Source organism: Neopsephotus bourkii, unplaced genomic scaffold, assembly GCF_033783945.1.
Source record: "Neopsephotus bourkii isolate Nb327-2 ecotype Australia unplaced genomic scaffold, CSIRO-AGI_Nbou_v1 NB_107, whole genome shotgun sequence".
Taxonomy (NCBI): domain Eukaryota; kingdom Metazoa; phylum Chordata; class Aves; order Psittaciformes; family Psittacidae; genus Neopsephotus; species Neopsephotus bourkii.
Genome location: NW_026900624.1, coordinates 2,949,073 through 2,969,737, shown reverse-complemented (window position 1 = coordinate 2,969,737; position 20,665 = coordinate 2,949,073). Strand labels below are relative to the sequence as shown.

Sequence of the window (20,665 nt, the reverse complement as noted above, 5' to 3'; positions counted from 1 at the left end):
AGTTAGGTGGTAAAGCTGGGTGCCCAGCTGGAGGTAGTGCTACAGAAGGCAGTGCTGTGTCAGCCAACTAGCAATAGCTGGCTAGCACTAGCAAGAAGCTCTCAAGCTGATATCATAATTAAATTAATTATGAAGGCAGTAGGTTTCAGGGGATCTCATGGGATGCATTACACCAAATGGAGTAGATAGAGGGACCCATAAGAAGAGACTTTGCCACAGGAAAGAAATTTCCCTTCCAGGAGAAAGGCCAAAGGGCTGGCACTTGTTTTGGATAGCAGTCCCTAGCTCTCCATGCTGCAAGCCTGTCTTCTTTGTTCCTAGTTTCAGAGAATGCCCTGGAAATAAAACTGCATATAATATTGTGGGTTATGCTTAATTCTCTTTAAATCTGTTCTCCATATCTGATAGGCAGTTAAATGACTCTGAGTAACATAACACTTGGTTTACCTTTATCCAAATTTAACTGAACAGAAAATGGGTTTTCCAGGGTGAGCTAGTAAATACCGAGCTGCCTTACTCTTCAGGGGATGTCATCCAGGGGATGACATACAGTGAGTGCTGGACTTCTTTAGGGCAAATCATAGCTGTGCAAGGCTGAGAATCTTCAGGATCTGTGAGGCTGTGCTGTAGCACGGACTGATTTAAGATGATTAGCACTGAATAATATATTGAAAAGTGAAATTTCCACTTGATGTTCATTAGTCAAATGCTATGTGGGACTCAAAGGCAGTGAAGAGGGAATAACTCATGGATTTTACCTGCCAGTTTGTGACATTTAACCTTTCTCCATCCTTTGTCAGGGGATTGCCAGTGTAGGCCCAGCACCTGAATTTTGTTCTGGACAAGGTCTCTGCCCACCTTGTTTGCTATGGGACCACCTCTAAGTGTGAGAGTCTATCTTTGCAATTCTGCGGAGCTGAAGCCTCCCTTTCTGTTTGCAGAGATCCTAGCATAACAGGGTACTAAATCCCAGTTGTGGCATCTGAATACAGCCTTCCTGGAAATGAAAAGCCACAACTTACCAAAACATTTTAAGATGTTGGTATGTTTAAATAGCCTCTTTTTTTGTAATAGAAGGGTGGGCTTGCCAGACTTTCATACTATCCTGTAAGGACTTTAGATGTAGTTCTTGTAGAATTATTTTTTACTTTATGCTAGTTAATTAAGATAATGGTTCAGAGTAAGGTCCAACAAAAATTCTGCCCTTGGAAGAACTCCAGCACTGATTATCTAACAGCTCTTCATTCTGATAAGGTATTTTTACTTCAATGCTGGAATAACTTTTTACAAGGTAGCTCAAAGAAGAAATCAACATTTGTGGGGGCTGTCTTTAAGGAGAATTTCAGACACTGTTGCCTTCATAAAACCATATTACAATGCTCTAAAAACACCAGTAGAGAGATGAAAAAGGGGCTCACCGTCTGCCAAGACACAACTGTGAAACAGAGTAAGAACTGAGGCATCTCTGCAGAAGAGCAGAGCAACAGTGAGAGTCCAACAAGTCTTGTTGCAAATCTTGATTTTTCAACTCAGTAAAAATGTTTGCATCCTGCAGCCAGCTCCATGGATGCCCCACTGGGCTAAGTAAAAGTGGATTTAGAGTGTGCTGTGTCAAGATGTTTCAAGGTCCTGCATAGCAGTAAAGAGGCAACATGTCCTAGTGTATGGAGGACTAATGCTGGGTAATCCTGAGTGTCTTTCCCAGATCTGTCAGTCTTGGGCATTAGCGTACATCCACTCTCTGTGCCTCAGTTTTCCCATTGCATAAAGGGGGAAACTTAGTCCCTACATAAAAGAGAGCGTGGGTTGCTGATTAGAATTGGTTAGTGCCACCAGCACCCATCATTTACGTACTAGGTGTGACCAACCCTGTGGAGACATTGACTGTGCTGAGGCATGTACTACCAAAGAATCAGATCTGCTTCAGTGCAGAGCTGAGCCATTTGCTGATGTCCTCATGACCCTTCATTTGAAACACTATATATGCTTTTCTGTAGGCACGAATTTCAGCTCTTGAGTGCGATTTGCACCATATTCCACAGCTTTTGCTGGCGCCTCTGTTACTACTGGTAATGAGTTACAGGAATAAACAGTGAGATAAGCATCTCAACGGTGCTTTCTGCTCTGCAGAGAAATTGGTCCTTGTGCAGCCTGCTCCACTGGGTTGCTCTTCCAGCTCAGTGGTTTAGGTGGGGATGGGCAGGATTTTGCTCACAACTGGCACTGGGGTGATTGATGTCTCTGCCTTTTTCAGGAGAATGCTCTGTCACCGGCCAGTCCCATTTCAAAAGCTTTGACAACAAGTATTTCACCTTCAGTGGCATTTGTCAGTACTTATTTGCCAAGGACTGCGTGGAAAATTCCTTCTCTGTGATCATCGAGACCATGCAGGTAACAGCAGCCATGGCTGGTGCCTGTGTACCTCTCTGTGCATACTCTTGAGAGAGTAGGAAGGAAGGGCTGTGGGAGCATGACATGAATTGCAGATATACAGTCCAACAAAAGTAATTTTCCTGTGAAATAATTAGTTTAAGTAACAGATGTAGTCTTTCTCCTTACTTAATAAGTGCTTTGCTTCTCCTCACTGCTGTTCCCAGGAGCCTACCTGGAGATTGAGATCCGTAATGAGATTTGGAGAATGAGCCCTCACCGCCTCTTTGCCAGCTGAACAAACAAATGCAGGCAAGGGTGTGCCCCTTGCAAAGCACCCTGAAGGCTGGGGCCTGGATAATGCCTGGGGAAAAGGCATTTCCTCAAACAGAGAGCAGGGTGCACTGGCAGAGTAGAACCTCAGGTTGCTTTACATTAAGTCACATTGGCCGGTGTTTTCTGTTGCTCATTAGCCAGTCATCAACTCCTGACTTTCTTCATTGTCTCCCTTGATGGATGTGAGAAAGGCAGCTGGGGGACAGCGAGTGGAGACAGCTGGAAGGAGGCAGGAAAGGGAGCCAGGCCAGCGCGGGGAGGGAAGGAGACCCTGGAGGAGGTGTCAGAGAGGTTAACCTAGCCATGAAATTAATCGATTAGTTACATACACGAGTAGGTGAACTAGGCTGGAGACTGAAAAGGGTACTGAATCAAGCAGTGAGGAAGACAAGGGATGGGATAGAGAAACTGAAGGCAGGGAGGGGTACAGTGGAATCAGGAGAGTGGGAGTGAAGGGGAGTATGAGCCTGCTTTGCAGGACACGAACAACAGAGAAGTCACAGGGTGTGACTGTCTACGCACCATCTGCGTCTGCATCCTGCATTAGAAAGCTCTGATAATGCAGCTCTGAGGTCATCTGTGCTTGTGAACTTGCAGAACGGGTTTCCACTGAAACTTCCCTTTCGAAAGCGGGGAGGAGCCCCAGGGGCCTGCATCCAGGAAAATAAGTAGCACAAGAGTGTGGGGCAGCATGAACCGTGCAGCTGTTTCCCAGGCTCATGGGCTATGCAGGGCATCGTGTCCTTCCTGCCGCAGGGCTGGCTGTCGTTCACTGGTATGGGCTGGTCCCAGGGAATGCCTGTGGATTGCTTTCCCGGCTCTGAGGCAGAAGCTGTGGGTAGCTCCCTGGTGCATGATTAACAGGATAATGGAAGAAGGGCTTCCAGCCTAGTGTTTGTGGGATGCAAAAACTAGATCCATAAAACCATCAAGACACTCAACACCTCCTGAATTAGGTGCAGAAATGCCTTCTGGGGGCCTGGGGCTAAGTATCCAGTGAAGTGAAAGCTTGAGGTTCAAGGCAAATGTTCCTTTCTCTGTAGTGTGCAGATGATCCTGATGCTGTGTGCACTCGCTCAGCTTCTGTCCGAATCCGGGATATGGACAACAGCCTTATTAAAATGAAACATGGAGGAGGAGTTTCACTGAATGGACAAGACATACAGATCCCTTTGCTACAAGGTGTGTTTTCTTCGGCTAACTTTGGCCAGCCACTGATGAATGTTCAGTTCAACCAAAAAGTGTTTTTAAAACCAAATTCTCACTTGCAGTCTCTTCTAGAAGTTCTGTCATTTCAGCTTCTCTCCATTCAGCTGATACATCTTGGCTCAGCTCTTCTAAAATCAGAATTAAACTGGTTTGTTGGTCTGTGCTTTTTCAAATTATTGTTATTATTTTTATCCAGAAGCTGAAAGTCCCTCCAGTTATCTTGCAGAATGTCACAGGTAATGCCTGAGGTTTTGCAGATTGCACATACATCCTCTCCTAGGGCTCCTGAGTGCCTTAAAGCAAAACCCATGAACAAGTTAATGCAGATGTAAACTGCTGAACAGGCTCAAAGCTTGGGAAGTGTGAAGCAGGCATTGCTGGCACTCTTTGTTTTGGAAGACCTGAATGCCTCTGTTCCATGGCAGCCACTCTGATGGCCTGTTCAGTCCAACACAGCAGTCCCAGGCAATCAAACACCTCATCCTGGCTTGGCTGACTGACACTTTGTGGTCGTCTTAAGGTGCCCTCCGTATCCAGCGCATGGTGAGGACTTCAGTTCGCATTACCTATGGGGAAGATTTGCAAATCGATTGGGATGGTCATGGTGAACTCCTAGTGAAGGTACTCTTTCTTTCTGTCTTATTTCTGTCTATTTGCCCCCTCTCTCATCCCACCCAAACATGCACAAATATCTTCTTGATGAAATGAGAAATTGTTTTGTGTTGCGTGTTAGAAATTCCATTATTTTTTGCTACCCCCGGAGCAATATACAGGTCCTTTTGTATTCCACAAACAAACTTTTTCATCCTACAGCAGCTTAGTAGCTTCCCCCCCCGCCTTTTTTTTTCTGCAATGACAGCCATTATTACCCATGAATAGTTTTGTGTTTTGTTCAGCAGATATCATCCAAACTGGATTTCTGCTTTCATTTCCTTTGACTGTCCTGTCTAAAGCAATGGACTTGTATGACTTAAGGAAAGAACATGGCTCCAGGGACACAGTTACTCTTAATTTCCAAGAAGAGCAATTAACTCACAGAAGATATGTTGCGTGCTTCTTCGACAGTGAGGAATGCTTAAAGTCACCCTTGATTAACAATTAGGGTTTGTCTGTGCTGCAGACCACAGAGTGTAGAGATACCCAAACCAGGGTGTGCGTATCTATGTGTGTGTTACAAGCTGCAAAATTATTTCCCAGTGAACGAAGGGGAGGGAGATTATTCACTGCGGAATAGTTTCCTCATAGCTGATAAACCACCACAGTTTCTACAGCTAAGCCATCTATTTCCCTCTTTGCTTGTACTAGGGGCTGTTTTCTTTTGATCGTAGGTCCCAGTGACTGCAGTTGTTGACCCTCAGGGTGTAAGGAGCATGAGTCCACCTGTAGTGTTGGTTCCTGGTGTGATGACCTGAAGGCTACAGATGCTAAGTCAGATCAATGGGCTCCCATGTGCTGCTGGGCAGCTGCAGACCTGTGTGCTCTGTGCCATGCTAGCATGGGTGGGTGCTTAACCACAGCCCTGCTGCCTTTAGCCCCATTTGGAATAGGGGATCTGCAGCTGGGCCCCATGTCTGGTGGTTTTGCTCACTGAGAAGATTTTTGCAAAGAATGCCAGGTTTCCTGGCATTTTCTACTGAGCAGTGAGTGCTGCTCTCTCTAAACCATTGTACTGCTTTTGGAATCCTCTTGCTGCCCACACATCTGGCTTAAATGCCACATCTGGCACAGTGTAAGGTTTCATGAAACGTAGTTCAGATGTACAAGAGTTGAAAGGACAACAGAGAAGGGAAGTCAAGAATAACTTCAGAAAACATCTGTGGTTTTGTTGTTGTTTCAATCTTGCCTTTATCTCTGTGTTCCAGGGGTACCAGAAGTTGGTTTTGGATTCAGAATAATTCAGTTCAGCCTCTTGCCACATCTCAGAAGTTTTAGCTTTTCTCAGTATCCAAAGTAATTTTTTTTTTTCCTGGTCAGAGGCCTGTATAGCCTGGCAAATCCTTTCTTAGTTAAAACAAATCTGATTTTCTGCTCCAGATCCTCCACCCATAAGAACAGTAGAGGTTTCTCCAGTTGTCTGCATTTATTCAGTTCTGCTCCTAGCTCCTTCCCTCTCTGGGCATCGAAAGCATTTTTGGAATTGCTTTTGGAGAGTTAATTTACGCTGGATTTGTAGACTGACCTGTTGCCAAATATTTCTGACAATTGGGGGAAGTGATACACTTCCATTACTTGGGCAGACTTCTGGCAAAACCTCTTTCTGTGTTTTTCAAGAAGGCTTCCCTTTCTGTGACCACTTGATATTTGTTATTTGAATTTCCACTCAAAAATACCCCAGATTCTGGATTTGTCCAAGTCATTGTATGTCTGTAGAGTATGTGGAAAATGTAGCTTCCTTGGCCTTCAGAGCAGTAAGGATACGTAGCCTCTAATAATTCATGTTTGTCCTCTTGATGCTCCATATTTACTCTCTAACCATTGTGTTTGAATGGAGGGAAGTATTAGGTTAAATTTTGGAGAATGTTTATATTTTTTATTTTTAAATTATACAGAAAACCAGTTTTCTTAAAAAATGTGGGGTTTTTTTCCTAGCTTTTTTGGTTCTGTTTCTCTGGTTACTCCTGCCAATCTGACTAAAGTAGCACTCTACTAAATGTGTAGAGAGAGCAACTGTAGCAATAAGACACGAGTCAGCTCCCAAGGACAGTTGGTGTACATGTGATTTACCAGATCTTCACTTCTAATAGAAACTGACAGTTCCTACTAGAATAAAATGTATTGGCACCTTTGTGTTGAACAAGTTTCTTAGATTTTTCCCCATTTGCTACTTAATTTAGGGTCCAATTTCAGCTGTTCCTTAATTAGCAGCAAGAATAAGCAGGGTGAAAAGTCCATCTGCTATATTGGCTGTTTCCAATGCCATCATAAGTTTCTCTAGGCAGAAGGAAGCTCTCATGTGAGGTAATATAACTTTAGGGGTAGTATCCTCTTCCTTATTTTGTTAATGATGTTGAGGAAACAACTCCTCCAGCATTGCCTCTGTTTTATGATGAAACAACCTGTTTAAGTTTTTTTCATTTTCAAATTTTCTTTTATAATGTGAAGTAGTTTTGGATGCAGTATCTCTTCCCAAATTACCATTGGAAATATAATCATCTCAGTATATTAAAACAATGCAACCTCCACTGTTGTTCTGTTTATTTGTATGAATGAAGGGGAAGCACAGGGAAAGACTAAACTAGATAAAGGCACAAAAGCCATTTTTTTTCCTAGTCACCTTCAATTGCCATTGAAATTATCACTCTACCATGCAAAAATTGCTAATAGTAGCATTTTTGTTAGAAGTTAAAAAATGCAGTACAATGAAATTGTATCTGTAGTATTTTAATGTGTATTTGGGAATCTCCTTGATTGTTAAATAGTGTATGATTCATTCTTTAGAAAAGCCTGTCATACATTGAAGACATATTCAGGAGGATAATGTTATGGCTAACATTGTGTTCCTTAGCTTTCTTCAGTCTATTCCGAAAGGATGTGTGGGCTATGTGGAAATTACAATGGTAACCAAGGGGATGACTTTCTTACACCTTCTGGCATGGTGGAAGCTCTTCTGGAAGATTTTGGAAACTCCTGGAAGCTCAACGCAGATTGCCAAGACTTGTTAAAACAAGACAGTGACCCCTGCAGTCTCAATCCTCGCTTAGGTACTGAGCTCCGTCTAAAATTAACACATGCAGCAAACTATGATGTACCATTTTACATAACAATAAAAAAGAAAAAGAAATAGAAGTAAAATAAGGAAAAACGAGAGGAAGCTGGTGTTGCTTACATGGCCAATAGGGTGCCTTTAATCTCTGTTAAAAAGACAACAAAACCAAACCCCGACATCAAAACCCCAGAGACGCACTGATTGATGCAGGCTTCCTCGGGAAAATTTGATTTTTTTTTTTTTTTGCAAATTTTAAACAAAAAGTAGTAATGTGGGTTTGTGCTGCTGTTCAGTTTGAATTGCAGTCAGAGTTAAACCATCAAAGCCACAGTACAGACTTGTGCCACTGAAACTCCTTTTACAAGTGATACCAATACTGTGATTTGCCCACCCAGAGGATGAACATCTGTCATGTTCGCCCCTCTGATTTTTACATCTTATACCTTTGCCCTGATCCCTTGTCTCCCCTCTTTTACTGCATTCTAAAAGCCTTCCCCTTTCCCTCCATACTACTTGGCTGTGCTGGTTAGAAATGGGGAGAAATTTGTGTCCCAGGTGTTACAGCAACTTCTGAGTCTGGGGAGGAGTAAGCACACAGAAAAAAAACCTAATAGCTGCATATCAGAGCAGGCTCTGGTGATCTGTGAATGTAGTGCAGCCTAGAAGGTTTAATTTTGCAAATGTAAAAAGCAGCAGAAAGCAGAGGCCTCATAAAAGGAAGTACAGCACCAGAAATAGCGCTAACAGAATATAAAAGCATTGCTTTTTCTTGATTTGTTTTACTAGTGAAACATTATCCTTTTAGTGGAGCTTATGACCTTATGAGCTGTGATGCTATCTATGCCTCCTTGATCCTATTTTATTCTTCTGTGGGTTTTTTGTTGGTTGTTTGGAGTTTTTTTTTAATATTTATTTTCATTTTTAACAAAAGAGAATGCCTATTGTGTCTCTTCTAGCTTTTCTTGAAAGCCATCGATTCAGTGCAAGCATGTAATTTTTCTTCTTTTCAGCCAAATATGCTGAGGACTCCTGCTCAGTTCTGATGGCTTCTGCATTTGAACCCTGTCACCATGAAGTCAGTCCCACTCCCTATTTGAAGAACTGCCGCTTTGACGTTTGTGCCTGCTCCAATGGCAAGGATTGTCTGTGCTCTGCTATTGCTAGTTACGCAGCAGCCTGTGCTAGGAAGAATGTCCTGGTCCAGTGGAGGGAACCTGACTTCTGCCGTAAGTGAAATGCTCCTAAACCCCACTTATTTTCCTGGTCTCAAAGGAATTTCTTAGCAATGTCAGATGAGAAATCTAGAATGATTTCTGCAAGGTGCCAAGTGTTTCTTATGGCAAATCATGGGAGAGAGTATAGCTTTCCTCCACTATCAAAAACTGTTCAGAGAGACTGCTCAGCACTGCGGAAGAGTGCTCCTGACTTCAGCTGAAGTTGAGGGTATGGAGAAAGCACAAAGGCAGGTACTCAGACAAATGGTATCACAGAACAGAATCATACAAGTATAAACAAACTCATATTAGAAGGGGCCTCTGGCAGTGTCCTGGTACTACCCCTCCTCACTGCAGGGGGAACTTACTGCAGATTGCCTAGGGTGTTCTCCAGACAAGTTTTGAGTATCTTCAGGGATGGAGATCTCACAACTTCCCTGGCATCTCTCTCTCTTAGCAGTCTGATTATCACTCTGTCAGTGCAGAAGTCTGAGACCTATGTCAGATCTCCTTTTGTGTGCATCATTCAGCTTGTGGATGAACATCATTTTTCTAACCACATATGAGCTCCATTCCTTTTTCTTCTCGTAAATTCTAGTATGAAGTGATAGCTGATTGAAGATGTGATCCTAAACCTCGGTCAGCAGGGCATGAGTAGCACCACTGACCTAGGCAAACAAGGGCTTTGTTTGATTGTTTTGGTTTCTTTTTTAACTCTGAGTGTCAGCAAGAGGTGAGTTTTTTATTCCCCTGAGGGTTTTTTCCAGGATTCCACCTATAATAAATGGCAACCCTGGTTCAACAGCTTGCAGTCAAAAAGATGAGATGTTGCTAGATGATAGAACAAAAATTCAGACTACAGATTTAGGTTACAGAGGTGGAGTAACAGAAAGAATAGGATGGTTTTGCACACATCAGTCCAATGTAAGATTAATAGCCGAACTGGTAAGAAGCTGGAGCAGAAGAAGCCAACATCCTGTGTTTCTTCTCATTCTCAGTTAGGTCAGTATGTTAGGAAAGAATCCCTTGCAATGGAATCTTCATGGAACATGGACATGCTTTTCCCAATAAATATTTGTGAAATGGATATTTTTACATTTTCCTGAACAACTTTGCAATAGCAGCAAATAAAGGCGACAATTGAAAATTTTGGAAAAAAAGCATGTATGCTTGGCAGGCCTCCAGATCTGCTCAGTGACTTCATCCCAAACACGGGGTGGGAAAAACATTTATTTGTAAACTTGAGTGTGTAGAAACTGGAAGAGAGAGAGAAAAAAAAGGTCAGTGGCCTTCCACCAGGTGGGGTCTGTACCTGTGAGGTCAGTGACAACATCTTCTGCAGGCTGGAGAGTACTTACTACAAACAAGAATGAAGCCAGTTTATGTTAAACTGCTTCATGGTTTAATAATATTTTACCTAATTTATGTAAATTTTCAGATAGTGGAACAGTAATGTAATAAAAATCCTTTTAAAACTGCAGGTCTGGAGGCTGAAAGAAAGAGCAGTGATAATGCACCATCATTCTTTCTGTAACTGAACAAGTCAATTTTGACAATTAATCTTTAATAGTGCAGAGCTGCTTCTTCCTTTCTGTGCATTACAGAGCGCTTTATGCTCTCATAAAGTGACGATTTCCCTGATTGCAGATCCATCAGCACCCATTAAATAATTCTGATGCCCTAGACATCTCCTGTCACATGAAGGACCCTCTTTTAATGGGCTTGAGAAGTGAATGTGCAGGTTGCGTAATTTGTGCTGACGGCCCAGTGCACTGAACACATGCTCTGCTCCTGCGCTGGTCAACAGAGATTCAGTTTCTTGGGAAATGACTTGACAGAACTGGTTTGCTTCATTTGAAGTGGATAAGTGGCAGGGAGGTAACTCATTAGTATAGCACAGCATTTCTAGTTCATATCAAACAAACAAGCCTTCATCTTCCATGTATTTGAAATTGTTTTGGTTGCAGATTGATTGTTGAAGGTTTGGTTTGTACTCTTGCAGCCCACCATGAATAAGCAACAGAGCAAATCCCTTTGTACTGCATGGAAGGAGCAGATAGAGCATACTGTGAAGGGCTGTTTCTCATGCAAATGCATGTGAAAAACTGGCTGGATGGCCAGGCCCAAAGGGTTGTGGTGAATGCACTTAAATCTAGTTGGCAGCTAGTCACAAGTGGTGTTTCCCAGGACTCACTCTGAATGGAGGGATCAAGTGCACTCTCAGTAAATTTGCAGACAACACCAAGTTGGGTGGGAGTGTTGATCAGCTAAACGGTAGGAAGGCTCTTCAGGGGGATCTGGAGAGGCTGGATTGATGGGCTGTGGCCACTGGCATAAGGTTCAACAAGGTCAAGTGCGAGGTCCTGCACTTGGGCCACAACAGCCCCATGCAAAGCTCCAGGCTTGGGAAAGAGTGGCTGGAAAGCTGCTGGGTGGAAAAGGACCTGGGGGTTTTGATTGATGGAGCTGAAAATGAGCCAGCTTGTGCCCAGTTATCCAAGAAGGCCAAAAGCATCCTGGCCTGGATCAGCAATAGTGTGGCCAGCAGGGCCAAGGCAGTAATCATCCCCCTGCACTCAGCACTGGTGAGGCCACACCTCAAACACTGTGTTCAGTCCTGGGCCTCTCACTCTAAGAGAGATACTAGGTGCTGGAGCAGGTCCAGAGGAGGGCAATGAAACTGGTGAAGGGTCTGAAGGATAAGTTCTACAAGGAACAACTGAGGGAACTGCAGTGGTTTAGAGAAAAGGAGGCTCAGGGGAGACCTTATCTCTCTCTACATCTGCCTAAAAGAGGTTGTAACAAATTTGGTCTCTTTTCCCAAGTAACAAAAAGTAGTAGGATGAGAAGAAACAGCATCAAGCTGCACCAGTGTAGATCTAGACTGGATATTAGGAAAATTTTCTTCACCAAAAGGGTTGTCAAGCATTGAAGCAGACTGTGCAGGAAAGTGGTGGAATCACCATCCATGGAGGTAGATGATGTGTAGATGTGGTGTTTAGGAATATGGTTTAGTAGGGATAAACCATATCCCTAAAGGGATATGAACTTGGTAGTGTCAGTTTAAAGGCTGGACTCGGTGATCTCTAAGGTCTTTTCCAACCAAACTTATTCTATGATGTCATGTGTGTGTGTGCATGTATGTGATCCTGCCCCTTTACTCTGCTCTTGTGAGACCTCACTTGGAGTACTGTGTGCAGTTCTGGTGTCCTCAACATAGAAAGGACATGGATCTGTTGGAACAAGTCCAGAGGAGGGCCACGAGAATGATCAGGGGACTGGAGCACCTCCCATATGAAGACAGGCTGAGAAAGTTGAGGCTGTTCAGCCAGGAGAAGGCTGCATGGAGACCTCCTAGCAGCCTTCCAGTGTCTGAAGGGGGCCCATAGGGATGCTGGGGAGGGATTCTTCATTAGGGACTGTAGTGATAGGACAAGGGGTAATGGGTTCAAACTTAAACAGGGGAAATTTAGATTGGCTATAAGGAGGCACTGGAATAGGTTGCCCAGGGAGGTTGTGAATGCTCCATCCCTGGCAGTGTTCAAGGGCAGGTTGGACGAGGCCTTGGGTGATATGGTTTAGAGCGAGGTGTCCCTGCCCATGGCAGGGGGGTTGGAACTTGATGATCTTAAGGTCCTTTCCAAGCCTAACCATTCTATGATTCTATGTTTCTATGATTCTATGTGTATATTGTTCTGTGACAAAGGGGAAGCAGTCAACACATCCCTAGATGTTTCTTCAGGTTTTAGGACCTCCTGATAAGCCCACAGTTTTCCTTAATGTGGTGGTGTTGGGTAGTTTATTGTCACAGCATGGCTTCTGTAAGACGATTTGTATGGGAGTGCTGGAGTGGGGAGTAGCTAAGGCAGACTCTGAGCAGCATCTGGGGATGGCTACATTGCATGGTGGGGCTCTGCATGGTGGATGGTGCTAGTTGAGCAGCTGTGTTCAATCTAGACCTGACAGGGTGCATCATCACCTGGAGCCTCTGTCCTAGGTGTGATTTACATTTTCACCTTGTGCTACCTGAGAAATAGGTCAGGATTCTCTTTCATTCCGGGTTGAAAACGCACCCACAAGAAACCGGATGAACTCTCTGATGGGTACACATTTTTCCAATGCTTTCCCACTATTTCCTATCTTATTCCTGGGACAGGCTGAGTTTCAGACCACAGCACTGAGCTGTTTTGGTTTTATAACAGGCTCCGTAGAGACTCGCCTTTTCCTCTCATTTCCTGTCATAGCGAGATGTTTTTTTTTTCTTGTCAGTGTATTACAGAGTGTACAGACAACAGTCCCCTCCCAGGTCAGTTGTCTTGCCTTTTTGCTGTTAAAAACAGATGCTGCCAGGAGGTGATGGAGCAGTTTACTAGGACTTGGAGCGTGAATATGGCATTAGGTAGCATAACTGGAAAAATGGAATGTTTCTAAAACCTTAGGAGGTGCACAAGCAGGTAAGATAACTTTCAAAGCTTTAGCTAAGAAACGGATGACTGCAAAGTCATCCCTGTGGGCAGGGAGTGTTACCACTGACTAGAAAGTAGGGCAGGATATTGCCTCAGTTATCCTATCTTTTTTGATTCTTCAAACTCTAGTAAACTGGTGTACCCACCTGAAATCTGCAAAACCAGTTCCTTGCTTCCAGAGGCTCCTGTGTAGCAAATCATAGTTTTGGCTGAGGCTTCATGGTTGTCCTGCTTGCACATGCCTTTAGTGATGAAAGTTACTTTTAAAATGGTCTTCAGCCCTGGGCTGTGACTGGCAGTATTTGATTTACTGCAGAGATTGCATTTAGGTACATTAGAAGCATTGTTCTGTGAATAGCTGCCAAGATGACTTTGAACTACAAGTAAATCTATCACCTACTTATTTCTGAATTAGGAGGTATTTTCTCTGCCTGCTTTGTTGATGTAAGCACATATTCATTTCTTGAGATGTGTTGTGAAAGTTTAAATAGTTTGTGCACAAGTCCCAGACTTGGGAGATCTTTGCTCTGAAGAAGTCCTCAAGTCACCTTAGATGCCTCTGGGCTGGATCCTCAAGTTAAGGCTTAACGCTTCCATGCATGGGACTTGGGTGCCTCAATAAAAGCTGGGTAGATGTTAGTGCAGCCATGTCTCTCTTCAATGAGTAGAAGTACCTCTTTGCAGAACAATTTTGTGGAGGTATGCGTTAGACGTCATTTAGCATGTAGGCCTTGCTTTGTTAGCCCCAGTATTAATTAGTTCAGCCCTACCAGCAGCTGGGCAAGGCTGCAGAGCTGTAGTCTTGCTATAGTTTTACTGCTGTTGCTGCTACAGTTCCCAGGTGTGTGCACTCACAAAAGAGAGGGTAGGGATTATTGGATCATTCTGCAAGGGATGACAAGAGGAAAGGCTTTCTCTGTAACCTCTTGATCTTGGTTTTAGCACAGTACAAATGTGCCAACTTTTATTTGCAGCTGCTTCCCTCACTCTGCTGAACATCCTGCCTTATCCTTTACAACTCCAACCGTTTGCTTTGGCAGGTTGCTACAAACGACAGGTTTTGTAAATCCTGGTTATCAGGAGGCCTGTTAAAAGCCCTTGACATAATACTAACGAATTCTCGTCTTTTGCAATGTGTTGTCATAACTGCCACCTAGTGCTGATGGTGATGTATGCAGAGGAGATTGTCTCAGTGCTGTTGTAGAGCTAAGTGTAAGCTTTATAAACAAGAAAGCCAAAATGGTTCCAAAGGTCATAATTAGGTCTCCCTAAAAATGAATCCATCATCAAATATCGTTAGTTTGGCTCCATGATCACTAAATGACTTCATTATTTGCACCTGCTTCCACAGAAATCACTGAGAGCTTCTGGAATGTGAGGCTCTAAGCTATTGTGGCACCTGCTTATCAAGGCGGAAACCTAGACTTCTACTTATTTGGACGAAATTGTCCCTTAACCACGTTGCAAAGGAAAAGAAGTGTGAATGTGTACATAACACTTGTAATGCTCCTAACTTGTAGATCCAAGTAATAACAGAGGTTGGACAGAGCCTGTGTTTTTTCATTCTGGATGAAGATTTGCGGATAGATTTCCATCACAGGCTTTGCAGTCCAGTCCCAGTGTTTATTGGGAACTGCATGTAGTAAGGTTTTGGTTGTGTGTGTTTATGTGTATATATACACATACATATAAGCAAAGCCATATATGAAGCAATGCTTCACTGGTGCTGCAGAATTAAGGAGAGACAGTGTAATACAGGCTTCCATCATTGAGTAAACCGAGTAAATACATTTGAATCTCAAGCTTTTTAAGCAGCTTTTCCTGTAGTTGGCTTCAAATCAAATGCCAGCCTCCCTGATGTGCACAATCATTCAACAGCAATGACCTGTCCTGAAGGCCAAGAGTACCGGCAGTGTGGGGTGCTGTGCAACCAAACCTGCAGATCTTTGTCCTACCCGGATGAGGACTGTGATGAACTCTGTGTGGAAGGATGCTACTGTCCCCTTGGGCACTACCTGGATGAGCATGAGCAGTGTGTACCAAAGTCCCAGTGCTCTTGTTACTATGACGGTGAAATATTCCAACCAGAAGACATCTTTTCAGATCATTACACCATGTGGTAAGTGCAGTGTTCATAAATCATCCTTACACGCTGTGACTTGAATTTTTGGATAGCCTGAGTGGTTAACCTGGTCCTTTACCTCCTCTGAAACTAGTTTAAAAGAGGGCAAGATTTTGGCTCCCACAAACTGAATGGTAACTTTTGCTGTTGCATTTCTATCCATACAATTTAAAATGCCACCTTAGTCAGAAAACAGTATAAAACCCTCATCTATGAACAGTTCCTAGCAGTTCGAAATGGAGTTTAATTACTGACAGTAGCTGCTTTGTAGGCTTTTAAAATATCACTTCAATGTACTGTGATATATTTCTTAAATGTTAAAACCTAATTGCAAATATTAAAAAGCATTTCTAATTGTTAAATTGAGTAGCTGTACACTGAGAGTAGGAATGTAATTGCTGAGCTGTTCCTGGTAAGTCCAGTTTAGGGAACAGTGCCTTACCCTTTTCTCCTCTACCACAGAAGTCATATAAGTTGCAAGCACTAAGTGGTCTCTCACCTTTTTCCACAATAGACCTGATTATTATCTTGGCCAGCTTTAGGCCTGTGCAGATGGAATTCAGCAGGACAGGGCTATCATGCACCTGTATTACCATTATATCACATCAACTATCTTAAGGAAGGTTTGCCTTTAAGGTTGATAAGCACAGTGTATGGAGTGCAACAGAATATCCTCAATGAGAGGTGTAATTTTGGTATTCTATCAAGTTCCCTGCAGGCCTATCTGAAAAAAAACCGGTTTGAGTGAAAGTTTGATGTCACTTCATTAAATATAAGCTCTATTTGTTTTTCTTAGCTATTGTGAAAATGGTTTCATGCACTGCAGTACAAACAGAGTTCCTGGTGCCTTCCTGCCAGATGTTTTCACTGATGAGAGGCCATCTGCCAGAAGTTAGTATGCCTTAAAAAATAATATTTTTTCTGTTTGGTTTTTTTTTTCTTTTCTTCTCTTCAGCCTCAGTAATCTCGGATAGGGAAGAAGCACCGGAGGCTGCAGTGTCTGGTGATGTTGTGAGACTTCTTCCTACTTTTATTTGTTTTACAATATAGAAACAAAAATTTAATGTGGGAGGGGTGCAGTTAGCCACTGCAGTCTCTCTTTAGTTGAAGAGGTTAAGGACTCCCTTGGCGGTGATCTGAGGCCCACAGTTGCCATTTGAGGATCACACTACACCAGTAGCGAGCTAGCTCTATACCCCCTGCTTCTGACTAGTGGGTCTTAAGATCTCTTTTCTGGTGCAGATGAAGCTTTTTGTTGCCTGCAGGTTAAACTGCCACCCAGCATCGAGTGTGTCTTCCAGCCACCAGGCATCTCTGCATAAAACCTCCTGGAGCCTGACAATTTCCTTGCAGACCTAGGGTGTTTGAGACCAGATGCATCTCAGAGGGGACTGGGATAGTGGGGATTTGGTGAAGCCTAGGAACATCCCTTCATGAATATCAGGAGTAAGCTGAAACATAGTGTTTTCTGTGGCATACTGCCAAATGCGTCCATGCAAGGTGTTTGGACAAAGTTTTTGGTTGGTATTTCCCAGATCCTTGGAGCAAAGGGTTATTGTTTGCCTTTGCATCTTCTGATAAACTACCACTCACTGTTACTGCCAATCTTTAGTGGAAAACACTGTAAATCTGACTGGTTAGTACAGGGTAGTCACCTGCTTAATATTGCTTGGTAGACAACCAGTAACAGTGTCCCTGGTTGGCCCATACGGTTCTCTGGGTGAAGCGTTCTGGGTGTATATCTCATTAAATTTTTAATTTAATGCTGTTAAGACATAATTTTCCTGCTTTAGGGCATTAAGACTTACAAAACCTCAGAGATGCATATTGTTAGCAGTGCTTGAAATAATAACCTGGAGTTTCTTGTGACATTCTGATCTACCAGAACCTAAAGTCTCAGGGTTTGAAAACTTTGTTTTTAAGCTTAGGACATTGATACTAGCTCACCACTGTAGTTATATGCATTGGAAGTGGGTCTAAATACAGTAATATATGATGCTGTTGCTTCTCAAAATATCGACTTTGTGCTGACATTGCTAGTGTACACTGCCTGCAGACTGAAATAAGTTTTGCACTGAGGTGTGCTCATAGCTTCAGTGCAATCTGAAATTGCACTGTTTATGTTGCTAAAATGCTATTTACTCTAGTGCAACTTCTTTTGCTTCTGTATTAGAATACGCATGCTTTTATGGCTGCCTGAGGTCACTGCCATTTCAGGAAAATGGGAGCTCTTGCTTTCACAGTGTCATGCCTAGTGGTAGTGGTTTTGCTTCAGGCTATATTCTAAATTAGTTTTCTAATAAAAATGTTGATCCATCCTTTAGAAAAATACTGTGCTAACAATATTTATGTTCCAATTACAAGTTTTGTAAATTTATTGTTTTAAAGTAAAAAGGAGCTTGACATGCAGATCCCCCATGGAAAGATTTATCTGTCCTGCAAACAACCCAAGAGCTGAAGGGTTGGAGTGTGCCAAGACTTGCCAGAACTATGACTTGGAATGCATCAGCCATGGCTGCATATCTGGATGCCTCTGTCCAAAAGGGATGGTAAGCAGGCTTAACTACAACAGAGAGAAACAGATCCTCTTTGCTTTCTTCCCTTCATTCTTTCCTACCAGCAGTCATCTTGTGGCTTGGAAATACATGGTTGTGAAGTATTGGCTCTGCCAAATTTTGGCTGGTATAAAGTATATTTATTAGTATATCTGCATAGAAGATGAAGATTAGCTTGTAGTAATAATAATAACTGATAATAAAAAGCTAGACCTTTTCTGCTTATACTAGTTGCCTCCTTGTGAAGTCTCCATCTCTGCTGTTTCTTTCCTGTGTGTGGTACCAAACTGAGAATTCCCCATGAAAAGGAACGTGGGACATGAAACTTGCTAATATGATGCCAGCGGGTGTCCTGGAATTGCAGGTGGTGTGCTAAGCGTGCTTTTTTTCCACTGATAAGATGCTTTCTGGAGCCCAGGGTTATGTCCCCTTTTGACCTGCAAATTTAATCTTTAGTTTAGTCATTTTTAAACAAAGCGAACAAGCAAACATCAGGTAGTTATTTGCTCAGCCAGTGACTGCAAGCTCAGTGTCAATTTAGAGCTCTGATAAAAAGCAGATGGAGCCGAATAGGCAGCAGATTGCTGCTGTTGTTATCTGAGCAACAGGAAAAAAAATCAGTGTTCAGTTCTGTGCAACACTCTTCGTGCAGGCGAAGAGTCATGCGCAGGATCTCACCAAGGGCTGGGGGTGTAGTCCCAGGCATTGAGTGAACAGAGGTGGAGCATGTGGTCAAATCTTTATGAAGTTAAATAAATGGCACTTTTGAGTTCTCTGTCCAGGAAAACTGATGAGATTAAGAAGTTTGCGATGTTCAATGCATGCAATGCAGGTGAGCATACCTAGTAGATGTTGGAGAGAGTTGAGTTGTGTCTATTTTGTTTGAGGCCTACAATACAACTGTGAGCCTTCACACCTGTGGCATTTTGAAACATTGCTGGTACAGTTTTCTGACTCAGAGAGGTGTAAGGTAAAGCAAAGTGTTTTCAAAAGCTACAAAGTTTAGTAATGAAAAGATTACTTTTGTTCTTTTTAATCTTTTATACTTGCTCAAGGATCAGGCTTAGATTATTATGCACGTGATGTCGAAAGTTAGCAAATGAAAGTATGGATTATTACTTCTAGGGTTGAGATGCATGTTTAAACTTCAGCTCTAATGAATTTACTTTAACCACTATTTAGCCACTAGTTTAAATCCTATTTTAAAAAGCAATTATCTTTACTTGGAACATGCATATTTATAAAGGCATGTTGTTTTTCCTCTTCTGTATATATATACAGAAGAGAAAAATTCCCCACAAATTCCTTCCATTGTCTTACTAGAACCCCCCCCAATTCTTAAATTAATAATGAAATCAATTTCTAGAATTAATATTTTTAATATTGCTGTCATATTCTGATGACAAGTGTATGTTTAAGTAAATAGATGCTACTCCTTAATAGGAATGCCAGCTTGTAGGCAAAAACTCAGGCTTGTGAAGTGTCTTGCAGGTAGAAAGCAAAAAATAGAGAAGAGAATTTAAACTCATCTGTATCAATATTGAGCAAATTTTTACCACAATTTTAAAACCAAATGTTGCTTCTTCATAGAATCATAGAATAGTTAGGGTTGGAAAGGACCTTAAGATCATCAAGTTCCAACCCCCCTGCCATAGGCAGGGACACCTTGCTCTAAACCATATTACCCAAGGCCTCGTCCAACCTGGCCTTAAACACTGCCAGGGATGGAGCATTCACAACCTCCCTGGACAACCTATTCCAGGTGCCTCACCACCCTAACAGGAAAGAATTTCCTCCTTATATCCAATCTAAACTTCCCCTCTTTAAGTTTTAACCCATTACCCCTTGTCCTGTCACTATAGTCCCTAATGAAGAGTCCATCCCCAGCATCCCTATAGGACCCGTTCAAATACTGGAAGGCTGCTATGAGGTCTCCACACAGCCTTCTCTTCTCCAGGTTGAACAGCCTGACTTTCTCAGCCGATCTTCATACGGGAGGTGCTCCAGTCCCCTGATCATCCTCGTGGCCCTCCTCTGGACTTGTTCCAACAGTTCCATGTCCTTTTTATGTTGAGGACACCAGAACTGCACACAATACTCCAAGTGAGGTCTCACGAGAGCAGAATAAAGGGGCAGGATCCCCTCCTTCGACCTGCTGGTCACGCTCCTTTTGATGTAGCCCAGGATATGGTTGGCTTTCTGGGCTGCAAGCGCACACTGCTGGCTCATGTTCATTTTCTCATCGACCAGCACCCCCAAGTCTTTCTCCGCAGGGCTGCTTTGAATCTCTTCTCTGCCCAGCGTTTCAGTTTTTAAATGTCTTTCCTTTTAGAGAAGAAAATTCCTAAATAGTAGTGTGTTAAATAAACTCCCAAATTTTTGTGTACTAGTAAAATTCCAAGAGTTCCATTTTGAATAGGTTTTTCTCTGTACATCACAATCAGAATTCTTTTATTTGTTGAAGGGGCTTGAGATTGGTTTCAGTTCCAGGATATGGTAATGGTATACTTTAGAGATAGTAATGGAAAACCCCCTTATGATAACTGCTCAACAGGAAAAAAATGGGGTGGGACTTCTCCCCCCCAAAAAAGCCCTCTCCAGATCAGTTTTCTAGTAATTAACCTTCACATTTAATATAGAATGTCGTATTTCTTTTCAGTAGGTTGAAACTATCATTCAAACAATTG

General features: G+C 42.7%; 1 protein-coding gene across 2 annotated transcripts in view; it reads left to right on the top strand.

The window, feature by feature from the left end:
• VWF (von Willebrand factor) overlaps positions 1-20,665 on the top strand; it is a 132,919-nt gene that overhangs the window by 28,309 nt on the left and 83,945 nt on the right. For both annotated transcript variants that reach the window (XR_009726249.1, XM_061358144.1), the window contains exons 11-18: positions 2,255-2,391; positions 3,750-3,888; positions 4,436-4,536; positions 7,421-7,616; positions 8,632-8,847; positions 15,180-15,420; positions 16,220-16,314; positions 17,812-17,972. Coding sequence is in view for 1 of the 2 variants with exons in the window: in XM_061358144.1 (XP_061214128.1) it covers positions 2,255-2,391; positions 3,750-3,888; positions 4,436-4,536; positions 7,421-7,616; positions 8,632-8,847; positions 15,180-15,420; positions 16,220-16,314; positions 17,812-17,972 (1,286 nt within the window). In the remaining variant the exon portion in view is untranslated. The remainder of the gene's footprint in view (positions 1-2,254; positions 2,392-3,749; positions 3,889-4,435; positions 4,537-7,420; positions 7,617-8,631; positions 8,848-15,179; positions 15,421-16,219; positions 16,315-17,811; positions 17,973-20,665) is intronic.